This window comes from Artibeus jamaicensis, unplaced genomic scaffold, assembly GCF_021234435.1.
Source record: "Artibeus jamaicensis isolate MK-2021 breed Jamaican fruit bat unplaced genomic scaffold, CSHL_Jam_final contig_465, whole genome shotgun sequence".
Taxonomy (NCBI): Eukaryota; Metazoa; Chordata; class Mammalia; order Chiroptera; family Phyllostomidae; genus Artibeus; species Artibeus jamaicensis.
In genome coordinates this window covers 15,255,605-15,282,066 of record NW_026521843.1, presented here as the reverse complement: position 1 = coordinate 15,282,066, position 26,462 = coordinate 15,255,605, and the positions used below count along the sequence as shown (strand labels likewise).

The 26,462-nt window shown below is 36.8% G+C and overlaps 1 protein-coding gene across 2 annotated transcripts in view; it reads right to left on the bottom strand.

Moving 5' to 3' along the window:
• Positions 1 to 26,462, bottom strand: part of BABAM2 (BRISC and BRCA1 A complex member 2) — a 357,539-nt gene that overhangs the window by 285,853 nt on the left and 45,224 nt on the right. Inside the window, exon 2 of one of the 2 annotated variants that reach the window (XM_037146620.2) lies at positions 8,154 to 8,237. The exons of the other annotated variant lie outside the window; for it this stretch is intronic. Within the exon in view, the coding sequence (XP_037002515.1) occupies positions 8,154 to 8,160 (7 nt within the window). The 5' untranslated portion in view covers positions 8,161 to 8,237. The remainder of the gene's footprint in view (positions 1 to 8,153; positions 8,238 to 26,462) is intronic. 2 annotated transcript variants of the gene reach the window in all.

Sequence of the window (26,462 nt, the reverse complement as noted above, 5' to 3'; positions counted from 1 at the left end):
ATAATTCAGCAATTCCACCCTTAGTGTGTACTCAAAAGAAGGGAAATCGGTGTTTCAAAGACATTTGTATACCCGTGTCCATAGCAGCATTATTCACAATAGCCTAATGAAAGCAACCCAAGTGTCCATCAACAGTTAAACAGATAAACATAAACATGTACATTCTGGCACATGCTATAACATGAAGAAACCTTGAGAATGTTACGGTAAGCTTACAAAAAGGCAAATACTGTGTGGTTCCACATACATGAGGTATCTAGAGTAGCCAAATTCATAGAGACAAAAAAAAATGGTGGCTGGCAAGGGTTGGGGGGAGGGGAGATGGGGGTTGTTTAATGGGTATGAAATTTTAGTCTTGCAAGATAAAAAACAGAGTTGGGGGACTGGTTGCAGAACAATGGGAATGCACTTAACGCCACCGAAATATGCACTTGAAAAGTATTAAGATGTTAAATTTTATGTTATGCATATTTTACCACAATTAGATTTTTTTAAATAAAAGAGTCTGCTATAGACTACTGAATGTTTGTGTCCCCTTAAAATTCACATGTGGAAACCTAATCCTCAATGTAATAGTATTTGGAGGTACGGCCTTTGCAAGGTGATTATGTCACAAGAGCAGAGCCCTCATGATTGGGGTTAGTGCCCTTAAAGAAAAACCCGGGAGAGCTCCTTTGCCCCCTCTGCCATGTAGGGTTACAACAAAAAAACACTGAACTGGGAAGCAGACCCTCACCAGACACTGAATCTGCCAGCATCCTGACTTCATGCCCACCACCAGAACTACGAAAAGCAAACATTTGTTGTTTAGGCCATTCAAGGCATAATACTTTGTTACAGCAGCCCAGACAGACTAGGACAGAGTCTTCTCAACAAATGGTGCTGAAATAATTGGATACCTTCATGATAAAGAATAAAGCTGAGTCCCTAACTTACAACATATATCAAAATTAACTCGAAATGAATCAAATATCTAAGTGTAAGAGCAAAAACTATAGAACTCTTTGAGGAAAACATAAGAGTAGATCTTTATAATAAGGCATATTACATATGAAATCAAAAGCACAAGCATTTATGAACTGGACAACATAAAAATTTTAAATTTTTGTCCCTCAATGACACAGTCTAGGAATTAAAGACAACTCACAGAATGGGAGAAAATATGAGATATGCAAATCACATATCTGATAAAGAACTTGTACCCAGAATATATATAACGCACGATTATACCTCAACAATAAAAAGACAAAAAACCCAACTTAAAAATGGATGGATTTGGATATTTCTTCAAAGGAGATACAGAAACACCTAACAAGCATATAAAATGATGCTCAACATCATTAATCATTGAGGAAACCAAAGTCAAAATCACAATGAGGTCCAGCACTTCATGCCCACTAGGATGGCTACAATCAAAGTGACATGTAGTAGCAGGACTCGGTAAGGATGCAGAGAAACTGAAACCCGCACACAATGCTGCTGGGACTGGAATGGTGCCACCACTTTGGAAAACCCTGGCAGTTCCTCCAAATGTTAAACACGGAGTTGCCTTATGACCCATGAATTCCACCCCTAGGTAAGTACTCAAGAAAAGTGAAAACATGCTCACACAAAAACTAGCAGCATTATTTATAATAGACAGAACGTAGAAACAGCCCAATGTCCATCAACTCAAGAACAAATAAATAAAATGGGAGGAATATATAAATAATGGAGTATCATTCAGCTATTTTTTAAAAAGGTAGTTATGTGTTACAATGTAGATGAACCTTGAAAACTTTAAGCTAAGTGAGTACAGCCAGACACAAAAGGCCATCTACGAGTAATGTATGGTTACTGTATAATTTCGTTTACATGAAATGTACAGAATATGTAAATCCGAGAGACAGGAAGTAGATAAATGGTTGCCAGGAGCCGGAAAGGGGAAAATGGGAAGTGACCAGTAACAAGTACAAGGCTTATTTCCATGGTGATGAAAATGCTCTGGAATGGTGATGGCGGTTGCACAACTCTGCAAATGTATTAAAACCACTGAACTGAACACTTCAAAGCGTGGTGTGTAAATTATATCTCAATAAAGCTGTTATTGTTTTAATGTGATGCAAAAATCTGTCCCACTTTAATCTTAAATAAATTAGAAAGTATTTACTCAACAATTATGAGTAAATGTATTTTTTATAAATAAAATTATCTTGAAAATGCACTTAGGGAGTTCTCCACTTAAAAAAACAACTGTGCAATGAACTCTTTTTAAAAACAAAGAATGTTTTTATAAAATGAATACTTATAAAGACCTTTCATTTTCAAGAAGTTCCCATGTGGATCCTTTTAAAGGAGAATACTAGGGAAGTTCATTTTTTTAATTTTAGTTGATATTTTTTAAATTTTAAAGCAGCCAAAAGTATTTGAATATACAATATTTTTTTAAATAAAAATGTATATCAAATTATCCAAATCATCACACCCTCAACTGAGAGGATCTTTTTAGAAAGAGAGAGAGAAGTTACGTGAGGTAAAAAACATCACACGAGTATTTTTCGAAACAAAGAAGTACATTTAAATACCTTTCAGAATCTCACACTCTCACATTTCAGAATTCTGAAACCCTTCCCTTCGACTTCAAAGATCTCCTGAAACACTGTACTCAGTACTCTGTAGCCTCTTTGGGATAAAATAAGGCGTTGTTTTCTTGCTATGGAGAAAAGTCAGTAAATCAGTCGAGACCGTTTATTAAAAACCCACCATGCACAGACGCACATATTGGACACCTGGGGAGTTCTGTGGGAAGCAGAAAACACAGTACCTGACCTCGCGGTGGAGAAAAAGATCAACACGTCATACAGAAGAGCAATAGCCTTGCATTTCCTTTATTTCACCCTGGAGAAGATGAAACAAGCACAGAGTACAGACTCCTTGGATACTGCTTATTTCAACTTTTCATAAAAATGAAGAGCGAGCAAGAGAACAAAAAATAAAAATAGGATCAGAGGTGACATAAGGTGAGCTTAAAAAAAAAGTGAAGAAATGAAACACCTAGAATGGCTAGCAGTTGTGACTGCCTAAAAAACAAAATGGCAGTTTTAAGTTTTACTTTTCATCACTCTCTAAAAATTTCCAGGCTGTAGTATTGGGACCACTGGGGCAGGAATTCCTCTCTTAGAAAATACACATTTACAATGCTTCATAATATGACACATACATGAAATGGCAGAATTCCCAGGCACAGCTACGATCTGTTATGTGCACACTTGCGCCTCGGGAGCTAATGATCTTTACAGGACATGCCCCATCCCAGGCAGGCCCAGTCACCAGACCTGCAGAGTGAACCATACATCCTGCACCCCGGGCTACAGAAGGAACACAGCTGGGCCAAAAGGACTCTTCAGTCTTACCACTGAAACTGCATCATGCTATGTCATCTATCTGAAAGTTTAAATAACCGCTAGGAAAATGCAGTTTCAAAGAAACAACTCAAATGGTTTTGACAATGATGAAAGAATTATTCCTGTCAGTTGCTACATAAAATGATTATTTACTAAAACTTCAAGTAGGGGAAGCAAAGGTCAGGCAAGAATCTTGTGGAAATGCCAGGCTGAAGGAGATTCTCAATGGGCAAGTAGATTCAATCAATAATTTGACAAAAAGACTTTGTTGAAGTGGCTCATTTCCAAGAGTTAGTTCTAACCCTTGAGTGTTTTCTTACACTGAAATTTAATCTCTCTCTTAAAATTTCACCCATTTATGGAATTGTTCTTAGGAATTTATGGAACAATTCTAGTTTCACTTTAATAGCACTGCCCTTCTACAGCCTTTACAGGCAGTTCTTGTGACCTCTTTTTCAACTCCACCATGAGTCACCTCCTGACCAGACTAAATACCCCAGTTTCTTTCACTATTCCTCTTGTGACTGGTCTCAGTTTCCTTTATCATTCATCCCTCTCTCTTCTCTGCAGGTGTACCAGTCTGTCTATAATCCTCTTAGAACTAACCTGTAAGAGTCCAGGTGTGCTCTAAAAAGCACACAGTCAAGTTCAAAATTCCATGCCTTCATTTCAGATACTAAACTTCTACTAATAAATACCACTGCAAATTGAAATAGCTTGCTTTTTGGGGGGCAGGTACATCAGTGTTGACTTATATTATGCTTCCTATAAACTAAAAGCCCCAAAACTTTTATATACATATATTATATGTGCATAATATATATAATATATACATATATATGCATGTGTAATATATATAAAATATATACACACACACATACACACACTATTGTTAAGCCACACAGTCTTCATTCTTAATTTAGACAGCCAAATTTCAGAATCTATTCAGGACTTTAAATTTATCCCTATTATATTTTGATCTTGTTAGATTCACCTCTCTATTTACATCCCATCAAAGTATTCTCAGATGCTATTCCAATTCTCAGTTGGCACTCCCAGTTCAAGTTATACACAGTAAAGTTCACCTTTTTTGAGTACAGTTATGAGTTCTGTCGCATGGGTAGATTCACATGTATAGATTTGTGTGAGCACCACCGAAGGTAGGTTATAGAACAATTCTATCACCTTCTCAAATTTTCTCTTGCTATCCCTTTATAGTTAAACATCCCCACCATCCCTGGCAACCTCTGACTGGCTCTGTCCCTTCGGTTTCACATTTTCCACAATGTCACAAGAAGGGAATCATATAGTATATATAACCTTTTGAAACTGGCTTCTTTCACTTAGCATAAGGTATTTAAGAATCAGCCAAATGTATCAACACATCTCAGTGCATGTATCAATAGTTGGTTCCTTTTTATAGCTGACTAGTATTCCATTGTATGAATATAGCACTATTTGTTTACCCATGTACCCAATGAAGCCAGTTCTGGTTTCTGATTATGAATAATGCTGCTACAAACATCCACATACAAGCTTTTCTGTAAACATAAAACTTCCATTTCTAGAAAAATGATTACCATTGCTAGATAAATACCTAAGAGTGGAATCACTAGGTCATATGAAGAAGTATATCTATCACCTTAAAACAAACTGCCAAACTGTTTTCCAGAATAGCTGTTTCATTTAACAGTCACCCAAGCCACACAGGAGAGTTCCAATTCCCACACATTCCCACCAATACTTGATATGGTCCATCTGTGGTTGTCATTGTTTTTACTGTTTTAGTCTTTCAAATAGCTGTGTCATGACATCTCATTGTGGCTTTAATTTACATTTCCCTAATGACCAGTGAAACTGAGCATCTTTCCCCGTTTATTTGCTATCCGTATATTTTCTCTGGTGGAATGTCTGTTCAAATCTACTGCCTATTGGTTTTTGTTCAGTTGCTTCTTTTCTTATTGTTGACTTTTGAGAGCTCTTTATATGTTCTGGAAATCTGTCCTCTTTGCAAGTATTTCTCCCACTATGCCGTATCTTTTCACTTTCTTAACAGTATCTTCAGCAGAACAAAAGTTTTTCAATTGGAGAAATCCAATTTATTATATTTTTTCTTTCATGAATTGTTTCTGATGCTGTATCTGAGAATTCACAGCCCAACTGAAGTTACAAAGACTCCCTCCTATGTTGTCTCTTGTCTTCTCAGTTTTATAGCTTGAAATTTTATATTTGGGTCATTTTTTTGTACATGGTTTAAGATAAAGGTCAAGATCTTTTTTTTGGCAAATGGATGTCCAGTGTTCTAACACCATTTGCCAAGAAGACTATCCTTTTTCATCAAAGTGTTTTTGCATAATCATGAAAAATCAATTAATCACATTTACATGGTTCCATTTTCTACCTTTCAATTTAGTTTTATTGATGTATCCATCCTTTTGCCAATACTGCACTGCCCTTGAAATAAGTCTTAAAATTTAGTAGTCTGACTCACGCAACTTTGTGCTTCTTTTCAAAATTATTTTGGTTATTCTAATTCCTTTGCCTTTCCAAATAAATTTTAAAATCATCTTGTCAATATCTACAAAATCCTGCTAGCATTTTGATGGTGACTGCAATAAAACCATAGATTAACAAAAAGAATATTGACCTCTTAACTATATTCAGTCTTCTAATCCATGAATACAATATGTTTCCATTTACTGAGGTTTTTTATTCCTTACATCTAATACAGATCCTGAACAGATCTTACTGGATTTATAACTACATTTTTCTTTCTTCTTTTTTTCCAGAGGGCAGCTATTATAATGGCACTATCTGTAAAGTTTCTCTTTCCAACCATTCTTGCTAGTATAAAAAAATACGATACATTTTCATATGTTGACCTATATCCTCCAACCCTGGAAAACCCATTTACTATAAGTTTTTTAGAAATTTCCTGGGATTTTCTACATAGACAGTCATGTCATAACTGAACAGAGGCAGTTTTAATTCTTTCTTTCCAATCTGTATTGGAATGGCCCTTTATTTCTTTTTCCTGCTTTATTACAATGTCTATGATTTTCAGTACAATGTTATATTGGAATTGGGAAAGTGAAAATCCTTGCCTTTTTCTCAATCTTAAGAAGAAAACATTTAGTCTTTTACCACGAATGATGTTAGTTGTAGCTTTTATGTAGATGTCCTTTATCAGGTTCAGGTTCAAGAAATCCCCCTAGTCTGCTAAGAGGTTTTATCATGAACAGATTTTGAATATCGTTAGTGTTTTTTCTGCAACTATTGATATGATATGTGGTTTCTCTTGTTGTATTAATCTGTAAATATGGAGAGTAACATTGATTTTCAAATGTTGAATCTGTCATTTATTCCCAGAATAAAACCTACATGGTCATGATGCATTTTACATTTTTTTCTGCTGTATTCAATTTGCTAATTTTTTTTAGTAGTTTTGCTTCTCTCTTCAAATGAGGGATATTGGTCTATGGTTTGTTTTGTACAAAAAGTACTTTCTTTAACTGATGTTGGTATTAGAAAAATGTTGGCCTTACAAAATGAACTGGGAAATTTGGTGTCCACTTCAATTTCTAGAAGAAATTGCGTGGAACTAGTGCTACTTAAATATTTGATAAAATTCACTCCAAACAATCTGGGCCTGGAGTTTTACTTTTGAAAGGTTATTTTCTTAACTATGAATTCAATCGTCTTAACAGATATGGGACTATTCACAGTATCTATTTCTTCTTGAGTTTTTAAGTGTGTCTTACAAGGAATTTCTCATTTCATTTAAGTTGCCAAATGGATTGCCACAAAGTTAGGCTCAGATTGAAAGTGTTAAACCACTGTCTGTGGACTTGGTTCAAATGTCAGTATAGTTTCCAAAGCCTTATAATGCTATTCTTGTTTTCGCCAAGTATGTGTTACTGAGAAAGCAGTCTGGGATCTGGTCACTGAACTACACTACAGTTCAATTCTCAAAGCCTTTGCTATATTGACTCTGATCAGTTGCATACTCATGCAACTCAAGAATAAGCCTGAGACTTCATACACAAATTGGAGAATCCTCTTCTCCAGCTTCCTCCTCTCCCCTATACTTTCTGACACCTTTTCCTGGTGCTCTGGCTAGAACATGGGAATTTTAGCCTCCACATATTCTGGTGCACTTCCCATGACTGTATCCACCTGGAGGTGAAGCAACAAAAGAGAGTAGGATGCTGCGGCAGGAGCTGAGCTTCATAACTGGGGCTTGTCTGATTTAAGGCCACTAGAGTCAAACAAGCTCCATACCAAAGGGCCCTCTTTCGTGTCTTCTAACCCAAAACAGAGGATTTCCATTGGAACTTTTACTGCCCATGCCCATGGCATAGTTCCACCATCCAGGGTGCCCTAGGACCTAAACCAGGAAATAATGCACGAAAGAAAAAGCTGCGGGTGGCAGGAGGGAGTGGCAGGACACAAAGGAAACTAATATCTCTATGGGTCATTCTCTGAATTTTGGCTTCTCTTCCTAGTATGTCTGCTATTATTTACTTTGGAGAGTCTTCAAGTACTTGCTGTATGTATTCTTTAGATGCAACCACTGAAAGAGATAGGGTAAAGAGTTTTTACTCCTTATCTGGAATTAATAATTAATCTTAATAAATATTTAACAAATAATCATAAACAAAATGACTAATCTTAATATCTTTACCCAACAGATACAAAATAGTGTCATGTATGCAATCAATATGAAATCAATTAGAGAGATATTTTAGAAATCGGATGTGTCACACTTATAGCACATCTCAATTCAGGCTAGCCATATTGCAAGTATTCCATAGCCACATGTGGCCAGTAGCAACTGTACTGAACAGCAGAGATCTACAGGACAAAAAGAAACGAAAGAAGAGAACAAAGAGAATGAAGAAAAGGTAAGAAGAAGAGGTCGTCCATTTCCCATGACCACGTCTAGGTAACATGTGCTCACCACGTCATTAGGCAACACACTCTGTTGCTGGGCAGTTATCAATTGCTGGAAAAAGTTCATGCTTATATCTGAAAAATATATGCTTCTAAATCACTTTAAGTTATTAATGCTAGTTCTACCTTAAGCATTATTCTACATGGCAGCCCCTGATTTAAGAAATCATCTGCAAATGACCTCTCCTTTTAGTCTTGCCTTCTCCAAGTTAAGCATGCCCAGTTATTGCAGTGTTTACAATAAAAGTCCTCTGGAAAGTGAGCCACGAGATTCTTATGTATATCAGAGGGAATCTGCTATGCTGCTTATCTACAGAAACTTAGACTAATTTGGAAAGGGGTATAATGCCCTACCTTCAGATGTTATAGTGTTTTAAATGCACCTTTAACCTTGTACTTCTGTATATTTATTTCAGTGAATAAAATAACAATATTTTAAGTCAAATGCTATGAATTAGCATTACTTTATTGAGTAATAAACATTCCACTGTAGGAATTTTTAATCTTAATAATTTTCTAATGCAGATTCATAAACTGTTTCATTAATACAATTTATTACCAATTTATTTTTAACAATTACAATGCATTTGACCCCATAAAAAGAAAGTAAGCTTTCTCAACTTTTCTATGATTTTGTTTATAGTTTTTAAAAGTAGCTAGGACTTAAATATAATTTTAAAACAAATCAGTAATGATGAGTATCATGAAACAGTAAACAAAAAACTGAAAAAAACAATAATAAAAACCTTAGCACATAAGCTTGATTTTTATCTACACACACAAACCACTAATTTAGATATAGCCTCTACCCTACAATGTATTCACATTTCGCTCCCTCTGAACTGAACATCATAGTGAGATGGTTTTAAAGTTTGGTCCCAATGTACAGAGTACATAGCTCTACATTTACAGAGAAGAAAAAAAGACATTGTCATTTGGTAGACATTATGGAAAAAATCCTGAAATATGAAGCAACATTAAAAAATCACAACCGATTACTCCATACTAGAGGAAGCTTAAGAAAGAGAGTATGAGAACCTAAAGATGTGGGTAAAACTGGAAGGATATAAAGACATTTTCGCATTTTCTAAAAAGAGAATCTTCACTTCTTAATTCACTCAATACCTCAAAAAATATAAGTAGTATCACTAGCAGAAGAAGAATTTAGAGATTCTGCCGCAATAAAGCTTGCAATCTAGGATATACAATCTTGGAGGTAAGACATTTATAAAAGTAACTATAAACACTAATCCATTATTGATCCTACTGATAGGATCAACAATGGATACTAAAACCATTAGGTAAAGAGTTTTTTTCCCCAAAAAGTTTTTTGGGAAAAAGATACAGTCTCAAAGTATAACTCCACTGATTACTGATAAATTACAAAGGGAAAAAATAAATTTTATGATACCGATATCTGGTGGATGCCAACTTCATTTAACCACACGGTCAGATTCAGCAGGACCAGCAAGGGAGCATATGGACATCATGGACCTTTGATGACTGCACTGAGAAGACAGTTTTGCCTACTTAGAAAGTTCGGCAGAAGTGTATAAGCTAAACACAATCATGAGGAGCTAATCAGACATACCAAGTGTTAGGGCATTCTACAGGACAACAAGCCTAGATCCTCAAAACCACTGACGGCATGAATGACAAACATGAAGGGATAAAGTTAAAAGAAGTAGTCTAGATTATGTATCAACCGGGGAATTTACATACTGGCTGGTAATAAAAGATTTAAGAAAGAGTGCTGACTTTTTAAAGTGTAACAATATTAAAATTATGTTTTAAAAGAGCTGTTATCTCAGCAATACATACTAAAATACTAATGAATGATACGACACTTTGAATTTACTTCAAAATCATCTGGGAAAAAGCTGATGGAGGGAGGACACATAAAACATGGCTGACCACAAGCTGGTAATTGTAAAGCTGGGTAAGAGGTTCCTAGGAATTCATTATACCACTCACTCTACCTACTTATATGTTTGAAATTTTACACATAAAAAAATTATGTGACTTTCTCAAAGATTTCACATACTGTCATCATGACTTGATCTCAGATGATGTAATTTTCATTCAGCAGACTTATCAAGTTAGAAGAGACTTTACAATGAAGGTAATCATATAACTTATCATCTAAGCTGGGATAGCCTAGAGTGGGAAAGAGGGAATTATTAAGAATTAATCAGGACAAGAGACATGGAGGAATATGGTCGGTTGCCCTCCACGTATGATATCAAAGTCAGTTTCTGAGAGCTCAAAATCATCCCTTAAAACATACAACATCTCCAGGAAAGAGGTTGTATGGTATCTATTACAATTCTTCCAATAACAATTCATTATTTCCCAAAGCAATTTCTGATATTAGAGGACAACACCAATTACTAAAAACTCTTGTGCAGAGTCAAAATCTGACTCCTAATAACTTCTGCCTAGTAGGACTGGTTTTACTCTGTGGAAGAACAGAATGTAATGAGTAGAATGAACCCTGAACTAACAGCAGAGAACTCGGTCTGTCATTAACTAATGATACCATCTTGAACAATTTACTAAACCTCGCTCAGCCTCACTTTCTAGTCCTTTCTACCTTTAAAAACTAGCACTCCTCATTCCTTCAAGCAATGTCTATGTGTCATGATTTTTGTCAAGCACACACTAGTTTCATGTTTTTTCTATACTGTGACACCCAAATATCAACACAGCACTCGGGTAAGAACTACTATGGCACAGGCAGAACACAAGAACCTCATTCCAAGCTGAGGACCCAATGCTTCTGTTAATACAGCACAAGTCTGTGTTAGCTTTTTTCAGCGGTCATGTCACATCACTGGTTTATTCTGTACATGTCCCAGATTGTTTTTCATGTAACTGCTCTCCGGTACCTATACAACTACTTTTTTAATCTCATCCTGTTGTTAAATCTCATCCTGTTGTTTCTGAACCAATGTACTAGCCTACTAGGATAAATTTAATTTTGTCTGTCACACATAACAGTATCCATCTCTTTAAATCTGTCTCCTCCACAGGCTGAACAAGTATGTCCATATCATTCACAAAAATGTTGAACAAAACAGAGAGAGTATAGTAACTCATTAGACTTCCCAATCAATTGTTCAATTTAGTGCAAATCTACTTAACCATTTTTTGGTTTAATAACACAAAACGCCCAGAAAGATATCATGGGGAAGTGGTCAAATTTCTATTGAAATAATTTTCTAGATTAGGTGATCTACCATCAAAAAAGAAATGAGGTTAGTTTGCATAATTTGTTTCTAAGCAACCCTCTGTTGGTTTGTACAGCTATAACATGTTTTAAATCTTCTGAAACCATTTATTTAATAATCAGCTCTTGAATCTTACCCAACATCAATGTAAAAATTAAACTGTAATTTTAAGACTCTTTCCTTCTTTTTCTTTCAATACTGGCATGTTTTTCTTCATCTGTAGTCCACTGTCATTACCCACAATTTCTCCACCCTGATAAGTGAACATTCTAGTAATTCTAATTTTGAAAAAAAAGATCACTGTTATAGAAGCAATATTGGTGTGCTTAATTCAAAACAAGTGTGCTCAGTGCCCCTTTCAGCACCATGAAACTGTCATGTGGATGAGGAATAACGTTGTTTTGTGCCTAGGACAAAAATATTTTTGAGGGAGCACTATAATGTAGTCTCATAAATAATGGGATTCCTATTAATGACAATAGGTCTATATTGTCAACTGATGGTCGCCGGTGCCAATTCAACACTGACAGCAATTTCCAATGTGGGGTGCAGTGAAGAAGGAAACTTTATTCAGTGCCAACAGCTCAGCTGTGACACAGCACAGCCGTGAAAACAACACTGCAGTTAGGAGGCCCTGGGGAGAGGCTCCTCTCCAGCTAGACGGCTCTGCTCCACTCCATGCCTGTCTGCTCTGCCCAGCACTGGTCTGCTCTGGCAAGGCATCTTCAGTGTTTCATCATCAGTGTTTCAGCTCCAGCCAGGGAAACACTCTTCCATCTTCAGTGGAAAGGGAAAATATACTCCCAGAGTCAGAGGAAATCTGACTTATATAAACAGAAGTCCCTGCCCCTGGCCCCTGATTGCTTGTCTTCATGCAAATGAGGGCTCCAAATCCCTCACAGTGTGACTAGTCCAAAAGACACGCTCCTGATTGGTCAGAAGAGAGCTGCTCTGATTGGTTGGTGAAGAAGCTGATGGGGATATAGCTGTACAGCTCTGAGGAGATGAAGAAAACCTCAGTTCTACTGGTTGAAACAGGATTCCAGAAACTGCTTTAAAAGGGTTGGCTCAGATGGCAGAAACACAGTGCAGGCAGCTTAATGCAAGCTTCTCCCTGAAGTGCACCCAGTAGCATGAGAGGCCCTTGTGTAGAAATGGCTGCTAGGCTCTGTTGTTTAAATTTGAGTCCAGTTAGCCACCAGGAGTCCTTCTTAGTATCTTCTTGCTCAGGGTCCACAGTATCCACTTACCAAAGATACAACTAAAGAAACTGCTGCGATCAGGAGTAGATCAGATGACATCAAAGGGTCTTTAGCTCTAAAAATAAAGTTCTTCCACTTCAGTTAATTAGTAGGATGACATAAATTCTGACAAATCCATGTCTCTTAAGAGGAACCAATACTAATAGGTTGAGGGAAGAATATTCTACTTGAATCAAATTTGCTTTTGATCATATCTAATTTCTTTCAGATTCTTTCTGATCATAAAATAAAATAAATCGGGTACTTGATATTTAAAATATATGCTAAGGTTAAAATAATTGATAGCTGAATTTCCAAATGAATTTTAAGTGCATTTTAAAATGAAAACCCAATTTTTTTCATTCACAGATACCCAGAGTTTAGCTGTACATATCTGGTCCATGTTATTATCTGGATCTTTAGTTGTCTTGACCTTTAAGTTTTGTTCCTTCATCTTTCCCACCTTAAAGAAAATGATCCAATTGATTTTAGAAAGTGACTCAAAACTGTTTTAATTTACAATCTGATCACAAAATAAACCATTTTTTTATTATACCAAAAAGACAGAATTAAGACAATTAAAGATGTATCAGCACACATGATAGACCTAAATCATAAAGCCATGTTACTAGGTCAGGGTCTACAAGATAACTTGAGATCACAGATTAACTAGTCTTAAAGATACATACAGTAAAACACAGCATTTAACACTATTCTCTATATCTCATAGCTGAAACCGAGCCATTCTCTCTCATCAACCTGATTAACTTCTCACCCTGTTTTCAGCAAATTCTGCTTGTGATTTATACCCTCAGAAAGAAGCAAAACAAAAATAACCACACATTATTACTCTTCAAATGTCCAAGATAATTCCACATACAAGTGGAAATTTGTCAGTTAATTTCCCAATCAGGTATTTGTCAAATGGCCACACCTTTTCTAGCTGATGTACAGCAGGTGTCGTTACAATTTGATGTTGTGTTTACCTATTCAGCAGTGCCACTGCTTGTTCTCATTTCTTGTATAACTTTCGCACCATGAGTAACTGATTCTTCACCCTGATTTGCTTCTATCTGTTTCTACCAAGAAACAAATTGTTACTGTGTGGTAATAAAAACAATATTTCTGCCCTGGCTGGTACAGCTCAGTGGATTGAGCATGGGCCTGTGACGCAAAGGGCTGCCGGTTCAAATCCCAGTCAGGGCACATTCCTGGGTTGCAGGCCAGGTCCCCAGTATGGGACACATGAGATGCAACCACACATAGATGTTTCTCTCCCACTCTTTCTCCTTCCCTTCACCTCTCTCTAAAAATAAATAAATAAAATAATTTTTAAAAAACAATATTTATTTCCCAGCACATCACAGTGGGCAAAGCATTGAGCTTGTACTTGGAAGCCTTGCATTTGACTTTTGGATCCCTGACTTCCTGGTTAAGTGACCTCAAACTAGTCACTTAGCCCCTATGAACCCTCGCTTACACATAACGCAGGGTAACTGGCCTATCGAAAGCTCTTGGGAGATTAGAGTGAGATCATCAGAGTAAAAATACATTGGAAAACATGGAATGCTATACAACTGTAAATCTTTCTAACTCCTAGCTGAACTATACAAAGCAGAAAGTTAAGGCTGATGTGGCACAAACTTGACACAGACAAGCAACACTTGCCAAAAAATCAGGAGAAATAACCACAGAATACTAGATGGGGAAGCAGGGGAAGAACCATACCAATCTTGCTTACAATTCTGAGTTCACTGTTAAACAATATGTCTTTTGCTGACTGCATCCACAGGCACAAACCAGAACGCTAGCAGCAGAACCAAACTAGCACACAAAGAACAGTATCAGATTGGACCTTGTACTTCAGCTCCCACAAAACCGAGCTTGGAAGATCATGCAAAAAACCCCACTCATAAATGCTCAGAAATGCTGTGCAAACAAACTAAGCATGAGCCTTTGGAATTCATGGAGGAAAAAAACTGAATAATACTCTCTACTGTCAAATAACTCTGAAATGCCCAGCAACTGGACCAAAAAAAAAATGTGAAAAAAAAATAGTATGAAGGATCCTTTGAGTTCACACACGACAGAGCTAAACAACAAGTCTAACAATGAACAAAAGCCAGTCTGGTAATCCACAGAAGTTAAGTGGGGGAAATCTATTGAAATGAATGAAAATTTAGGATGCTGAAAAACAAAGATGAATAAATTCAAATTCTCCAAGAGTAGATAGAAGAAATGCTTTTTAGAAACAATGAATAAATAAAAATAAAACTACTCTCAGAGTAAAAATGGTTAAAGGTATAAAAGCTCTAGCCAACAGCTGCTGAAAATAGGAAAAAATAAAAAATAATCAAGCAACAGAAAATGAGCAGTTTTTTATAAGCAATGGTATCACGGTGATAGTTTTTCTGTTTGATAATTTAAAGTTGAGGAAAACAAAGGACAAAAACAATCACACTCCTGCCAGGAAAATTATGCAAGTCAGAAAGAAATCAAGCAGGGTCTGTAAAAGCAAGTTATCTACATGGGCCACAATTTCCAGGGGAGGGGGTGGAGAAATAAGCAAAACACAAGCCACAACATCTCAGAAGTGCCAAGGTCACTCCAACGCAGTAGGGAGAAATTGTGAAATAAAAGCATCCAACAGAGACCAACGGAAATATAGCAGACTCTGATAACACCGGGGCAAATTCTATCTCCTAACTATAATGCATGAAGCAAAGGTTTGATAACACCGTGTTACCCTGTCATGAAAGTAGTGTTATCTGGTAATAATACTCCAGTGAGATTCTACATCATCTCTCTTTGTACAACATTAAAATCAGATATTTTACTAAGGAAAACTAAAGCTTGCGGGATTCACAGACTCTTAAGAGTGCATGTAGACATGAATTATGTCGTCCTTCACAGAAAAAAAACGACTTGCATGTGGCTGGTGGCCAGACTGCGGGATGCTACAGAAAACAATTCTGTTGGAGAATAAACCCCCCCACTCAATTAACGACACTGGCTGAGTCCTCATTGTGGACAAAGGCCCTACGAAGCTCCAGAACTAAAACTAGATTTGTTTCCTCTCCTCTCAAGAAAGCTGCTACTTAAAATCAAAGTCCCCACTCTAAAAGGCGGACCTCCTTTCCTTCCCCAAGACCACAAGAAGCTTTGGGTCATTCAAAATCCTAAAAGAGTCAAGTTCAGAACTTATACACAGAGCCACAGTGGTCCAAGGATCTCCTCAGGGGAGACTCACCTTGACCTCTTCTAAGGGCTCAGGTACTTCGCACTTACAGTATTCACTATACACACCACTCTCTTGAGAAAGGCAGAGCAGAATGATAGAAGGCCCAGTCTCCATCCTTCCTCACATGAGTATGTGTTCAAGGCAAGGAGCTGAAGCCAATAAACCTTGACCAGGCAGCCAAGGCCCTCTCTAGACCTTCCACCTCTTGGTTAGGTAACTCCAACTTTATCCAAATATAAACATACATAAATATATACCTATATATTCATATAGTGAATTGCCCACACTTTCTCCTCAATATTTACCCATTTCTTTCCTAACTTTTTGTCTTTTCCTCCTCCCTCTGAAGACTTACCCTCTGTATCTCAGCTCCTAGTCTGATCTCTTCCACCTCCTACAGGCTCTTGTTCTGCTCCTGTTTGACAGTGTCTCTGTTCCAAACACTAATGCCACCTACCCACTACCCCAAAACTCAGAGGCTTAAAACAACCACCACTGTACTGTGCTCACAGATTCTGTGGGTCAGAAATGTGGGCGAATGTAGATGGGGGGTTCTTTTGCCCCTGACAGTGTTGGGAGAGACCTCTCAGTTGTGCACAGCTGGTATAGAGGCTGGTTCCACTCGCACATCTGGTGCCTGGGCTGGGACAACTCCGAGACGAGAACATCCAGCTTCGGGGCCAACAGGTGGCCTGGCTACCTGACAGCACAGCACGTCACAGCAGTGGCTCAGGGCTCCACGCGCAAGTGCCCCTGCTAACAAGATGGAAGTTATACTGCCATTTAAGACCCAGCCTCAAAGTCATACAACATTATTTTATCTTACTCTATTGGTCCAAACAGTCACAAATCCACCCATATTCAAGGGGAGCAACATTATACTCCAATTCTTGAAGAAGGAGTGGCAAGATCACACCCAGTGTAGAAGAGCACATGGGACAGGAGATACTGTTGGGCCTCCTTTGGACAATCTGCCACAGTTTCCAAGTTCACTGATGATTTCCTTTCATTCTAAAATCAGGCTCAGTCTAATCCATTCTTTTTTTAAATGCCCACTCTTAGTGCTGTCCATCATCGGCTGAGGTAAAAAAATATAAGAAGGTAATTATAGGCAGGCAAGGGTAAAGAATTAGAAAAATTTAAGAAGTAGAAAGCAAATTATATGCCCCTTAGAACAGACAACACTGGGAGAAACAAGATATTCAAAGGGAGAGCAACAGATGGAGCTGGAAATGAAAGCTGGGGACAGGCTGTCAAAGCAATCAGGCTTAGCAGGGAAGGGAGAAAGGGAAGAGAGGACGCTGGAGACGCTCTGATGGTGCCACACGAGGGAGGCCCTGGAACACCGTGCTTCCAGACGGGACTGAGCATGTGCTCACTAATGACTGGGTAAGGGTGGGGTGGAAGCACTCTGAGATTTGTGGGGTCCTTCTTTTCCTTCTAGAGGAAATGGTCAACCCTGTCAAACTAGATAAAAAATCTGATGTTTGAGTGATTGGCTCAAACTTATCTTACCCAAGTGTAGTGAAATTACACTCAAATACAGAAAAAGGGGAAACAAGAAGATAGGAACAATAGAAAACATTAACCGGAGAAGAAACAATTTTGCAATATGTTCTATGTTAAAATGACCCAACTGTCTTCTTTCAACATTAGGCAGCATTCACTCTTTACCGTGACAGGCTCTAGGCACACGGTCAAGCAACACATGTTATGTCTAACTAATCATCTCAATGGTCTGCTTATCAGATCCAACCCAAGGACAGAAGCAAAGGCCCTGCTACTCTTGGGATAAATTCAATTCATTTTTTTCTTCCCAATGTGCTATACTCATCATTCTATAATGAGATCGACCTATCAACAGTTGTTCTTTACAAAGTAAAATTAGTCTGATTCTAGCCCAAGTAGTTGGCAGACTACTTTTGCACATTTTTTTTCTAAGGTTCCTCCTAAATATGCCTGTAAACCAGGTAGGTCTATACAACCTTTCATGGTTCTTATCCCTTTCTTCAATGCAGAAACTATAGTGCTCTTTCTCAAATCCTGAGATATACCCTTGTCCATTTAAAGGTCCCCCAAATTAGTATCCTTCCAATTAAGACTTTCTGTGTAAGACATAATCATTTAGTTCCCTGGTTTTACTCATTTAACGAACAAACACTTCCCGATCAGCTACTATGTGAGTCATACAAACCTTAAAGATCACAGAGGTTCTTACCCCTGAGTTTATCAACATACTATTTCGGGAACTACAGGTTTGATTTGACATAATCTTGTTATCGACTTCTCCCATGTCCTAAACCCAAAATTTCTTCTTTCGTGCCATCCTGAGTACACCGCCAGGATCTGGGCTACCTCTATGACAGCACTGCCTGACATCCACGCATCTGACATAAAGTCCACTGTCAGAAACTTTGCTTTTTCTCTCTGTAAAGCAACACAATTTATCTTTCCTTTCCCTTCTTTCATCTAAAGAACCAGAACATGAAAGAAACTAAGAGCTATGCTAATGATGTTGTTGAACCTCACAGAGAATGGAGGTTTTATAAAGGTGAAAAGAAGAAGAATCGTAAGTAGAAATGATCTGCACCATGATGGGCTGTTAGGAATAATATTTAAAATAATTCATGCACGAGTTTGTATTCTTTAGAAATAGGTTCTTCTCTTAGATGAACTGGGCTAAAGGTAATTCCTATTCTACATAAATAAAATCAACTTGCCAAAATGAGAATTCTGAGTCATAAGAGAGGAGGAGAATTGCTCACTTTTCTAAATTCCACAACATAGTTCACCCATTATGGCATAAATTGAAACAACTCAAAAGATACATTTATCTTAACATTAAACAGTGAAGAAATGTGCTTTAAATATCCCTGTATTCCATAGAGTTTGAAAATTCAATGCAAATACTCAAGTCCTATCCAAAGTGAATAGTCTTAATGGCTGCTGGAACAGGAATAGAAAAATCCCACTGTTAAGGGAAAGAAACAGAGAAAAACTAACCAGGCAACAACATGGCCTAAGTAATTAGACTATTCATGAAAATCAAATCCCCAAAACAAAACATCTTGATGTGACTGATGACTCAAGCATGACTTCATCTGCAATGAGTGGGGGAAAAGGGTCTTTCACGCTGCACATACACATATTACGGAAGAAACAGACAGGATTTCAAAATGATGTCCAAGATCACTCAAGTTTTTGCCTTTTTGCCCTAGATCAACAAAATGCAAAGGGCAATTTCAAATTACTACCCAGCACTTTTCAAATTTGCCAAAGTTCTAAGATTTTTGTTCTTTCAAAGGAAGAAAGCAGCGATGGAAAACAATAGTGTACTTCCTGGCCTGAGGAAGAGAGAGACAGAAGCTTTCCAGCTGCACTTCCTACAGAAGTATACCAGCTGCCTTCTGCAAACTGAGATCAAATTGCCAAGAATTTACAGGATGGCAGTTATGACAGATGACCTAAAATGCTGATATACAGCAAAGAGGATATACTGCAAACCACACAGGAACTGACAGAAAATCAGCCTTCGGGCTGGCATTTACACATTCAAGAAGGCTAGGAATCCTGGACCTTAGACAGCCAAATTGCATCATCTTCCTTTGTAGGAAGAGGTAGCCTTCAGAGAGAACAGTGAAAAAAATCGTGTACAAAGATTTCTGGTGCCTGTTCCTATTTAATAGCACTGCGCCTGCCCAAGCCAGTGGTTTCCTCACATGTGTTAAAAGTCCATCTAGAGCCCTACAGCATTACTTGCCCAAAAATCACATGTTTGCTGGCACACACCTTCATTCTCTCAGCCTTGAGCCCACTGAATGCCATAAATGATTCACAGGCTGTGATGATAGTAAGAAGAAAAACTAATATTTGGAGTTCACCGAATAATGAGTCATACTCCTGGAAAAAAAGGAAGCATCATATTGGCAGCCCAGTGGGATAAAATTTTAAAAGTTGTTTTTAAGATTAATATTCCTTCCACAAAAGTTGGCTAAAGGAAAACAATTGAGAAGCATGTGATATCTGGTTTGCTTGTGCCTTATAAAAGTCTAGTTCATGCTCCAAGAATAAGAATGAGTAGGTATCTATTAACTATTCCTAGACTTGCCTTCTGGATTCACTGCTGCCAAGTTACTCACTCTCCCACACAACGCTTCCCATACTAATTCTGACCCTTAAGAATCAAAAAAATATCTTGCCTTCTTTGCACCCAAATGCCAAAATGGAATCTTTTAGTATCTCACCTTTATAAATGGAATGTTTGAAAACAGGCCTCGCTGGCTGTGACATCAGCGAGTGCCTGAGGCCTCCCAGGGCCGAGGAAGCATTCCCAGCCCCTCACAGCGTTGCCGCACTCCTACGGTGCAATCTGGCAATGGCCAGGGACCAAGTCTTTAAAGCTGTTTTATGGTATTTAACATATGGTCATAAATTGCTCAGTGCTCTAAAGAGGGGCTAAATTTGCCACCCCTATTGATGAGAAATGTTCTTATTTATTTAAATTTAGTGGCAAACTGGCACCTCTCCAGATGGAGAGGTTTAGACAGAAGTACAAAGGAAGAACTACTCGAGATGAGTTGTAACTTTTCTGTACGCTGAATGCAACCACATCCTCTTAGGCTTGTAGCGCCACTATCAAATGGGGTGACCGATTAGGATGAAAAGATTCTAATTTCTAAAGCCCAAGGAAAGGGGAAGCATAATTTTTATTCAGACTGCATAAGAACTTTAAAAAAAATTCTTTGTTTTAATCTCCAGGCTAACTCTATCCCCACCATTTCTCTCTTCCCTTGTCCCTTCATACCCCCCACTAGTTAAATGTATCTCGTGTTTGTTTGAAATTCTGCATCTACAAAACTCCCTGGAACTTCCCAGATCCTCTAGCATCCACTTGTCTATTTTGCTATATTTTTGGTTAAGCTGTTTATTTTTTAATGGCTCTAATTCCCCATCACTAAAAATGATCCTATTAAAACATTTTGTTCTCTTCCTTTTACAACCTAGCCCTGTAGCCAAAGGCAGGAGAAAAACAAGGATTTATTCTTTTGGTGGGGTTGTTACTAATGATGTTAGTGTGACTGGTATCAAAAGGGAAATGTGAGGGGTGAAGCCCTCCTGGTTTTCTTTTCTATATGCTGATATGTATCTGGCTGAAGACTCAAAAGATGATTATCTTACCTAACTCTAGAAACCTGGAGAAAAATTTCAGTAAATTAAAAATTTGATAGCAGCCTGGGAACAGTATTAAAAGAACTGCTCTATGGAGATTTAATAGGCTGGTTACATCAGGCAAAAGGCTCACTTTTCAATTTCAATAGAATCAAAGAGTCATATCTGCCACATAAATAAATACATATAAAAAGATAAGATAGATTTATTAAAAATCAGTATACAGAAGTTAATGTGAATGACATCATGCACTAGAAATTAAGACATGGTTCATATCTTTTGGGAGAATGGAAATATGAAAATCTCTATTATTTCCGCTAAAGCAGACTAATGACCCAGTGAAAATCAATGGGGACCAACTGCTAGGCAGCACCACGTAGAGCCTGCCATGCAACAGCCTGAAGTGGCTGGAGTGCCTGTGCCAACTGGAATGGCCACCAAATGTCCCCAAAGGTCTTATGCCAACTTCTGCCTGAAATGTCCTAGAGATGAAGGCAATTCAATGTTCTTACAGGCCAAAATAATTTTTACAGAGGGACTAATTCAAAACAAACAGAAGCACATTGGGCTTCCCTTAAAACCTAGTTTCCTAAGTACTCTTCGTTCTTAAATCAGACCAGAACTTTAAAATCTCTGCTTTACCTCCTCTGAGAAAGTATTAGATTCTCTTTTCTGATCTGAAGGCACTATTGCCAGTGCCATTATCTTGCAAAAAAAAAAAAAAGGGATCGCCCTAAATACAAAGATAATCAATAGACATATAGACATTTGTTGGCACCAACTTTGTACCTCACAAGATGCTATACATTTACTGAAATAGTCCACATCCTAGGCCATAAAACAAGTCTCAATATATTAAAAAAGATGTAAAATATACAAAGCATTTTTTGAATCATAATGGAATTAAATTCAAAATCAATAAAAGAAAGATTCCTGAAAAATCCAGAAATGCTGCACATTTCCAAATAACCCATGAGACTAAGAAGAAATCAAAAGGGAAATTAACAATATAATGAATTAAAATAAAATACAGCATATCCAGACCAGTGGGATACAGCTAAAGCAGTAGTTAAAAATTTATAGCATTAAACACCAGTATTAGAAAAGAAGAAAGTTCTCAAGTCAATGACCAGAGCTTCTGCCTCAACACACTAGAGAAAGAAGAACAAGTAAACCCAAAGTAAGAGAAGATCAGAAAGGAAATTCAACCCCAGCTGGTATAGCTCAGTGGATTAAGCGCGGGCCTGCGAAGCAGACGACTGTGGTTTGATTCCCAGGCAGGGCACATGCCTGGGTTGCAAGCCAGTTCCCTGCAGGCCAGTTCCCAGTAGGGGACACACGAGAGGCAACCATACATTGATATTTCTCTCCCTCTCTCCTTCCCTTCCCCTCTAAAAATAAATGAATAAAATCTATTTTTTAAAAAAAAAGGAAATTCATGTAAAGGAAAACACAAGAACAGAAAAGATGGATAAAACCAAAAGCTGGTTCTCTGAGAAGATGAATAAAATTGAAAAATTAGCCAGACTGGTAAAAAAAGGGGTGGGGGTAGAAGAAAAGAAATTACCAATATCAGGAAAAACAGATGTGAATCATTACAGATTTTACATATATTTTTTTAAATGAGTACTATGAAAAACTTTATGCCAATAAGTTCAACAACTTAGATGAAATGGACAAACTTCTTTCAAGATATGAACTGCTAACACTCACCTAAGCAGACAACCTGACTGGTTCTACCAAGGAAATTGAATGTGTACTTTAAAGCCTTTCCATAAAGAAAACTCCAGGCCCAGATGGTTCCACTAACAAATCACACCGAACAGCTAAGGAAGAAGTAATATGACTTCCTCACAGACCATACCCCAAAAAATGAAGAAGAGAGTTTTCATCACAACACATTCTTTCTCAAAGTCAGCTTTGTTATGATGCCAAAACCAGAAAAAAAAAGGGTTCAATGAAAACTACTGTACAAACCTATTACCACCCATAAACGTAACTGCAAAATTCTAAACAAAGTTTTAGAAAATTGAATCCAAAAGTATACAAAAAAGGTAATAATACATCATGACCAACTAAACTTTATATGAGAGATGCAAGGTAAGTTGATATTCAAAAATCAATCTGTGAAATCCATCATATTAGTAATGTAAAAAATCAATAATACATGATATTCATAATAGATGAAGGAATGTATTTGTCAAAATCCAACCACAATTTCTGATTTTGAAACAAAGAAACAAATTTTAAAAACCTCTCAATTAAGTAGGAATAGAAAGAAACTTCCTCAAACTGATAAAGAGTATCAGTGAAAAATACACAGCCAAATTGTAGTTAATGGTGAAAGACTAAATGCTTCTCTGATAAAATCTGGAATGAGGCACAAACGTTTGCTCTCAACACTCATATTCAACATGAAGTAGGAGATTCTAGTCAATGCACCAAGGCAAGATAAATAAAAGACATTCAGATTGGATAGGAAGAAATAAAACTGTCAAATTTTCACAGCTGACAGCTCATGTATGAGTTGTAGTAGCTTATATGTGGAAAATCCTATAAAATCTACATACGAGCTACTACAACTCATACATGAGCTTACCAAGGCTGCAGGAGCTAATGTCAATAGACTAAAAAATCAATTGTATCTCTATATACCAGCAATGAACAATCAGAATCTGAAATCCCCAAAAAACACAATTTACAATAACATCAAAATAAACATGACAAAAAAAGTACAAGATCTATACATGGAATAGATGATTCCATGTTTTATATGAAAATGCAAAAAGATCTAGAATTTCCAAATCCATTAAAAAAGAAACAATAAAATTGTGGAGTATTTAGACTACTTAATTTTAAGACTTTATACAAACTACAGTAATCAAAACATAAAATTAGACATAAAGTCAACAGAACAGACTAGAAAGTCCAGAAACAGCCTCATACATATAAAGACAATTAATTTTTGACCTTGAACCATATACAAAAATAAACTTAAAATGGATCACAGACTTAAATGTAAAACCTAACCCTATGAAATGTCTAGAAGAAAGCATATGATGAAAACCTTTGTGTTTTGGGTTAGTCAAAGTTCTTACATGGGACACCAAAAGCATAATTAAAAAAAAAAAGATACAGCCCTGGCTGGTGTAGCTCAGTAGATTGAGCACGGGCCTGCGAACCAAAAGATCTCGGTTCAATTCCCAGTCAGGGCACATGCCCGGGTTGCAGGCCAGTTCCCAGAAGGGGCCAGTTCCCAGCAGGGGATGCACCAGAAGCAACCATACATTGATAAAATAAATAAATAAATAAATTGAACTTCATCAAAATTTCTGAGTTGGTAAGACAATGAAAAGATAAGCACAGGAGAAAATATCTGTAAATCATACATCTGATAAAGGGCTTGTATTTAAAATATATAAAGAATTTTCAAAACTGAATTATAGAAAAAAAATAGTTTAGAAAAAATATGGGTAAAGATTTCAAAAGACATTTTACTAAAGACAAAGCCCATAAGCTTTATAATATATGAAGATATAAAATGTATGACAACAATAGCACAGAACAATTGGGGATGGAGGAAAGAGAACTATAAACTTTTGTTAGGTTCTTACACTATAAATGAAAACTTACAATATTTTTAATAGCAGGCCGTGAAAAGTTAAAGATGCATACTCTAAACACTGGACCAGTCATGGAAAAGACTAATAAAATTGTGAATCCCCTAGCTAAACTAACAAGAAAAGCAGAGAAAAGACAGGCATCGGGAAAGACAAAAGGGGTCACCAGTACAGATTATACAGGCAGTAAAAAGATACGAAGGGGAGCACTAGAAATCACAATATGCTAATACATTCAACAACTTAGATGAAATGCACAAATTCCCTGAAAGACAAGACTATAAAACCTCACTTAAAAACAATTAACCTGCTAGCATTATTTATATCTGTTAAATTGCATTTGTAATTTTTAAAAAGGCTATCCATACACTCTCACACGCGCACACTCCAGGCCTAGATGGCTTTACTAGTGAACCTGACCAAACATTTAAGAAATAAATAAAATCAATGCTTCACAAATGCAGAAAACAGAAGAGCACTGAATGCTTCCCAACTCACTTTATGAGGCCAGCATTAACTCTGATACTAAAACCAAGCAAAGAACTACAAGAAAGTACAGAATTACAGAATCAAATATAAATGCAAACATCCTTAAAAGAATGGAAGTTAATCAAACCCAGCAATATATAAAAAGGATAATACATAATGATCAAGTGGGATGAATTCCAGAAACGAAATACTGGCTCAACATTTGAAAATCAGAATGAAAGAAGCCATATACAAAACCCATATAGTACATGATTCAATTTATAAGAAATTCTAAAACAGAAAAAACTTTTTTAATTTCAAAGAGGATAAAAGCTTGGAGGGTGAGGAGATGGTGACGTACAGAAGGAAGGAAATGCTCTAAATCTTTGGGGGATTAAAATATTATATATTTGGCTATGGTATAGTAATTAATATAGGTGCTTACATGTGCCACATTTTTATGTAACTGTACAACTAAAATAGGTACATTGTATTATATATAAATTATACCTCAATAAAGTTAATATTAAAAAATGGGATACAAATCTGTGTCTCAGAATTACTGTGTGATTAAATGAAATATAATGTATATAAATAAACCTAACTATCAAATAAATGCTCAGTTATTTTAGCGATTTACCAGTCATATTTTAATAAATTATAATCAACATCAAAGCCAGATTTATTCATTTATTTTTATATATAGTCAGCTATACTGGCTCACTTTAATATTAACTGCTATTCTTAAAAAATTTTTCAAACATTCCATGAATTCCAAGAAAATAAAATACTCTGAAACACCAGAACAAAGGAATCCTCAAAATCTAAGGCAGAGGTAATGTCTAATCCACAAAATTAGCACTTCTTACTTGCCTTTCAATGAGCATTTTTTTAGAACATTCACTAAATCAAAGGTGACCGGCCTCCCTAATTAACCTCTAAAAATACTCTGAATGCTACATAATAATCTTTAAGTAAATGAATCCTTTGAAAAGATAAAAATAAAGTAAAATGAACTATGCTACCAAGGAAATTATAATGCCTCTCAGCATGATGCAAAACACTAAGTCCACTGACAGTATCCAACTTTTTACTTAACTGTTACAAGTCACAGGAAAAATGGTCAATTCCTGCTCTCCCTGCATATGACCTGGGAG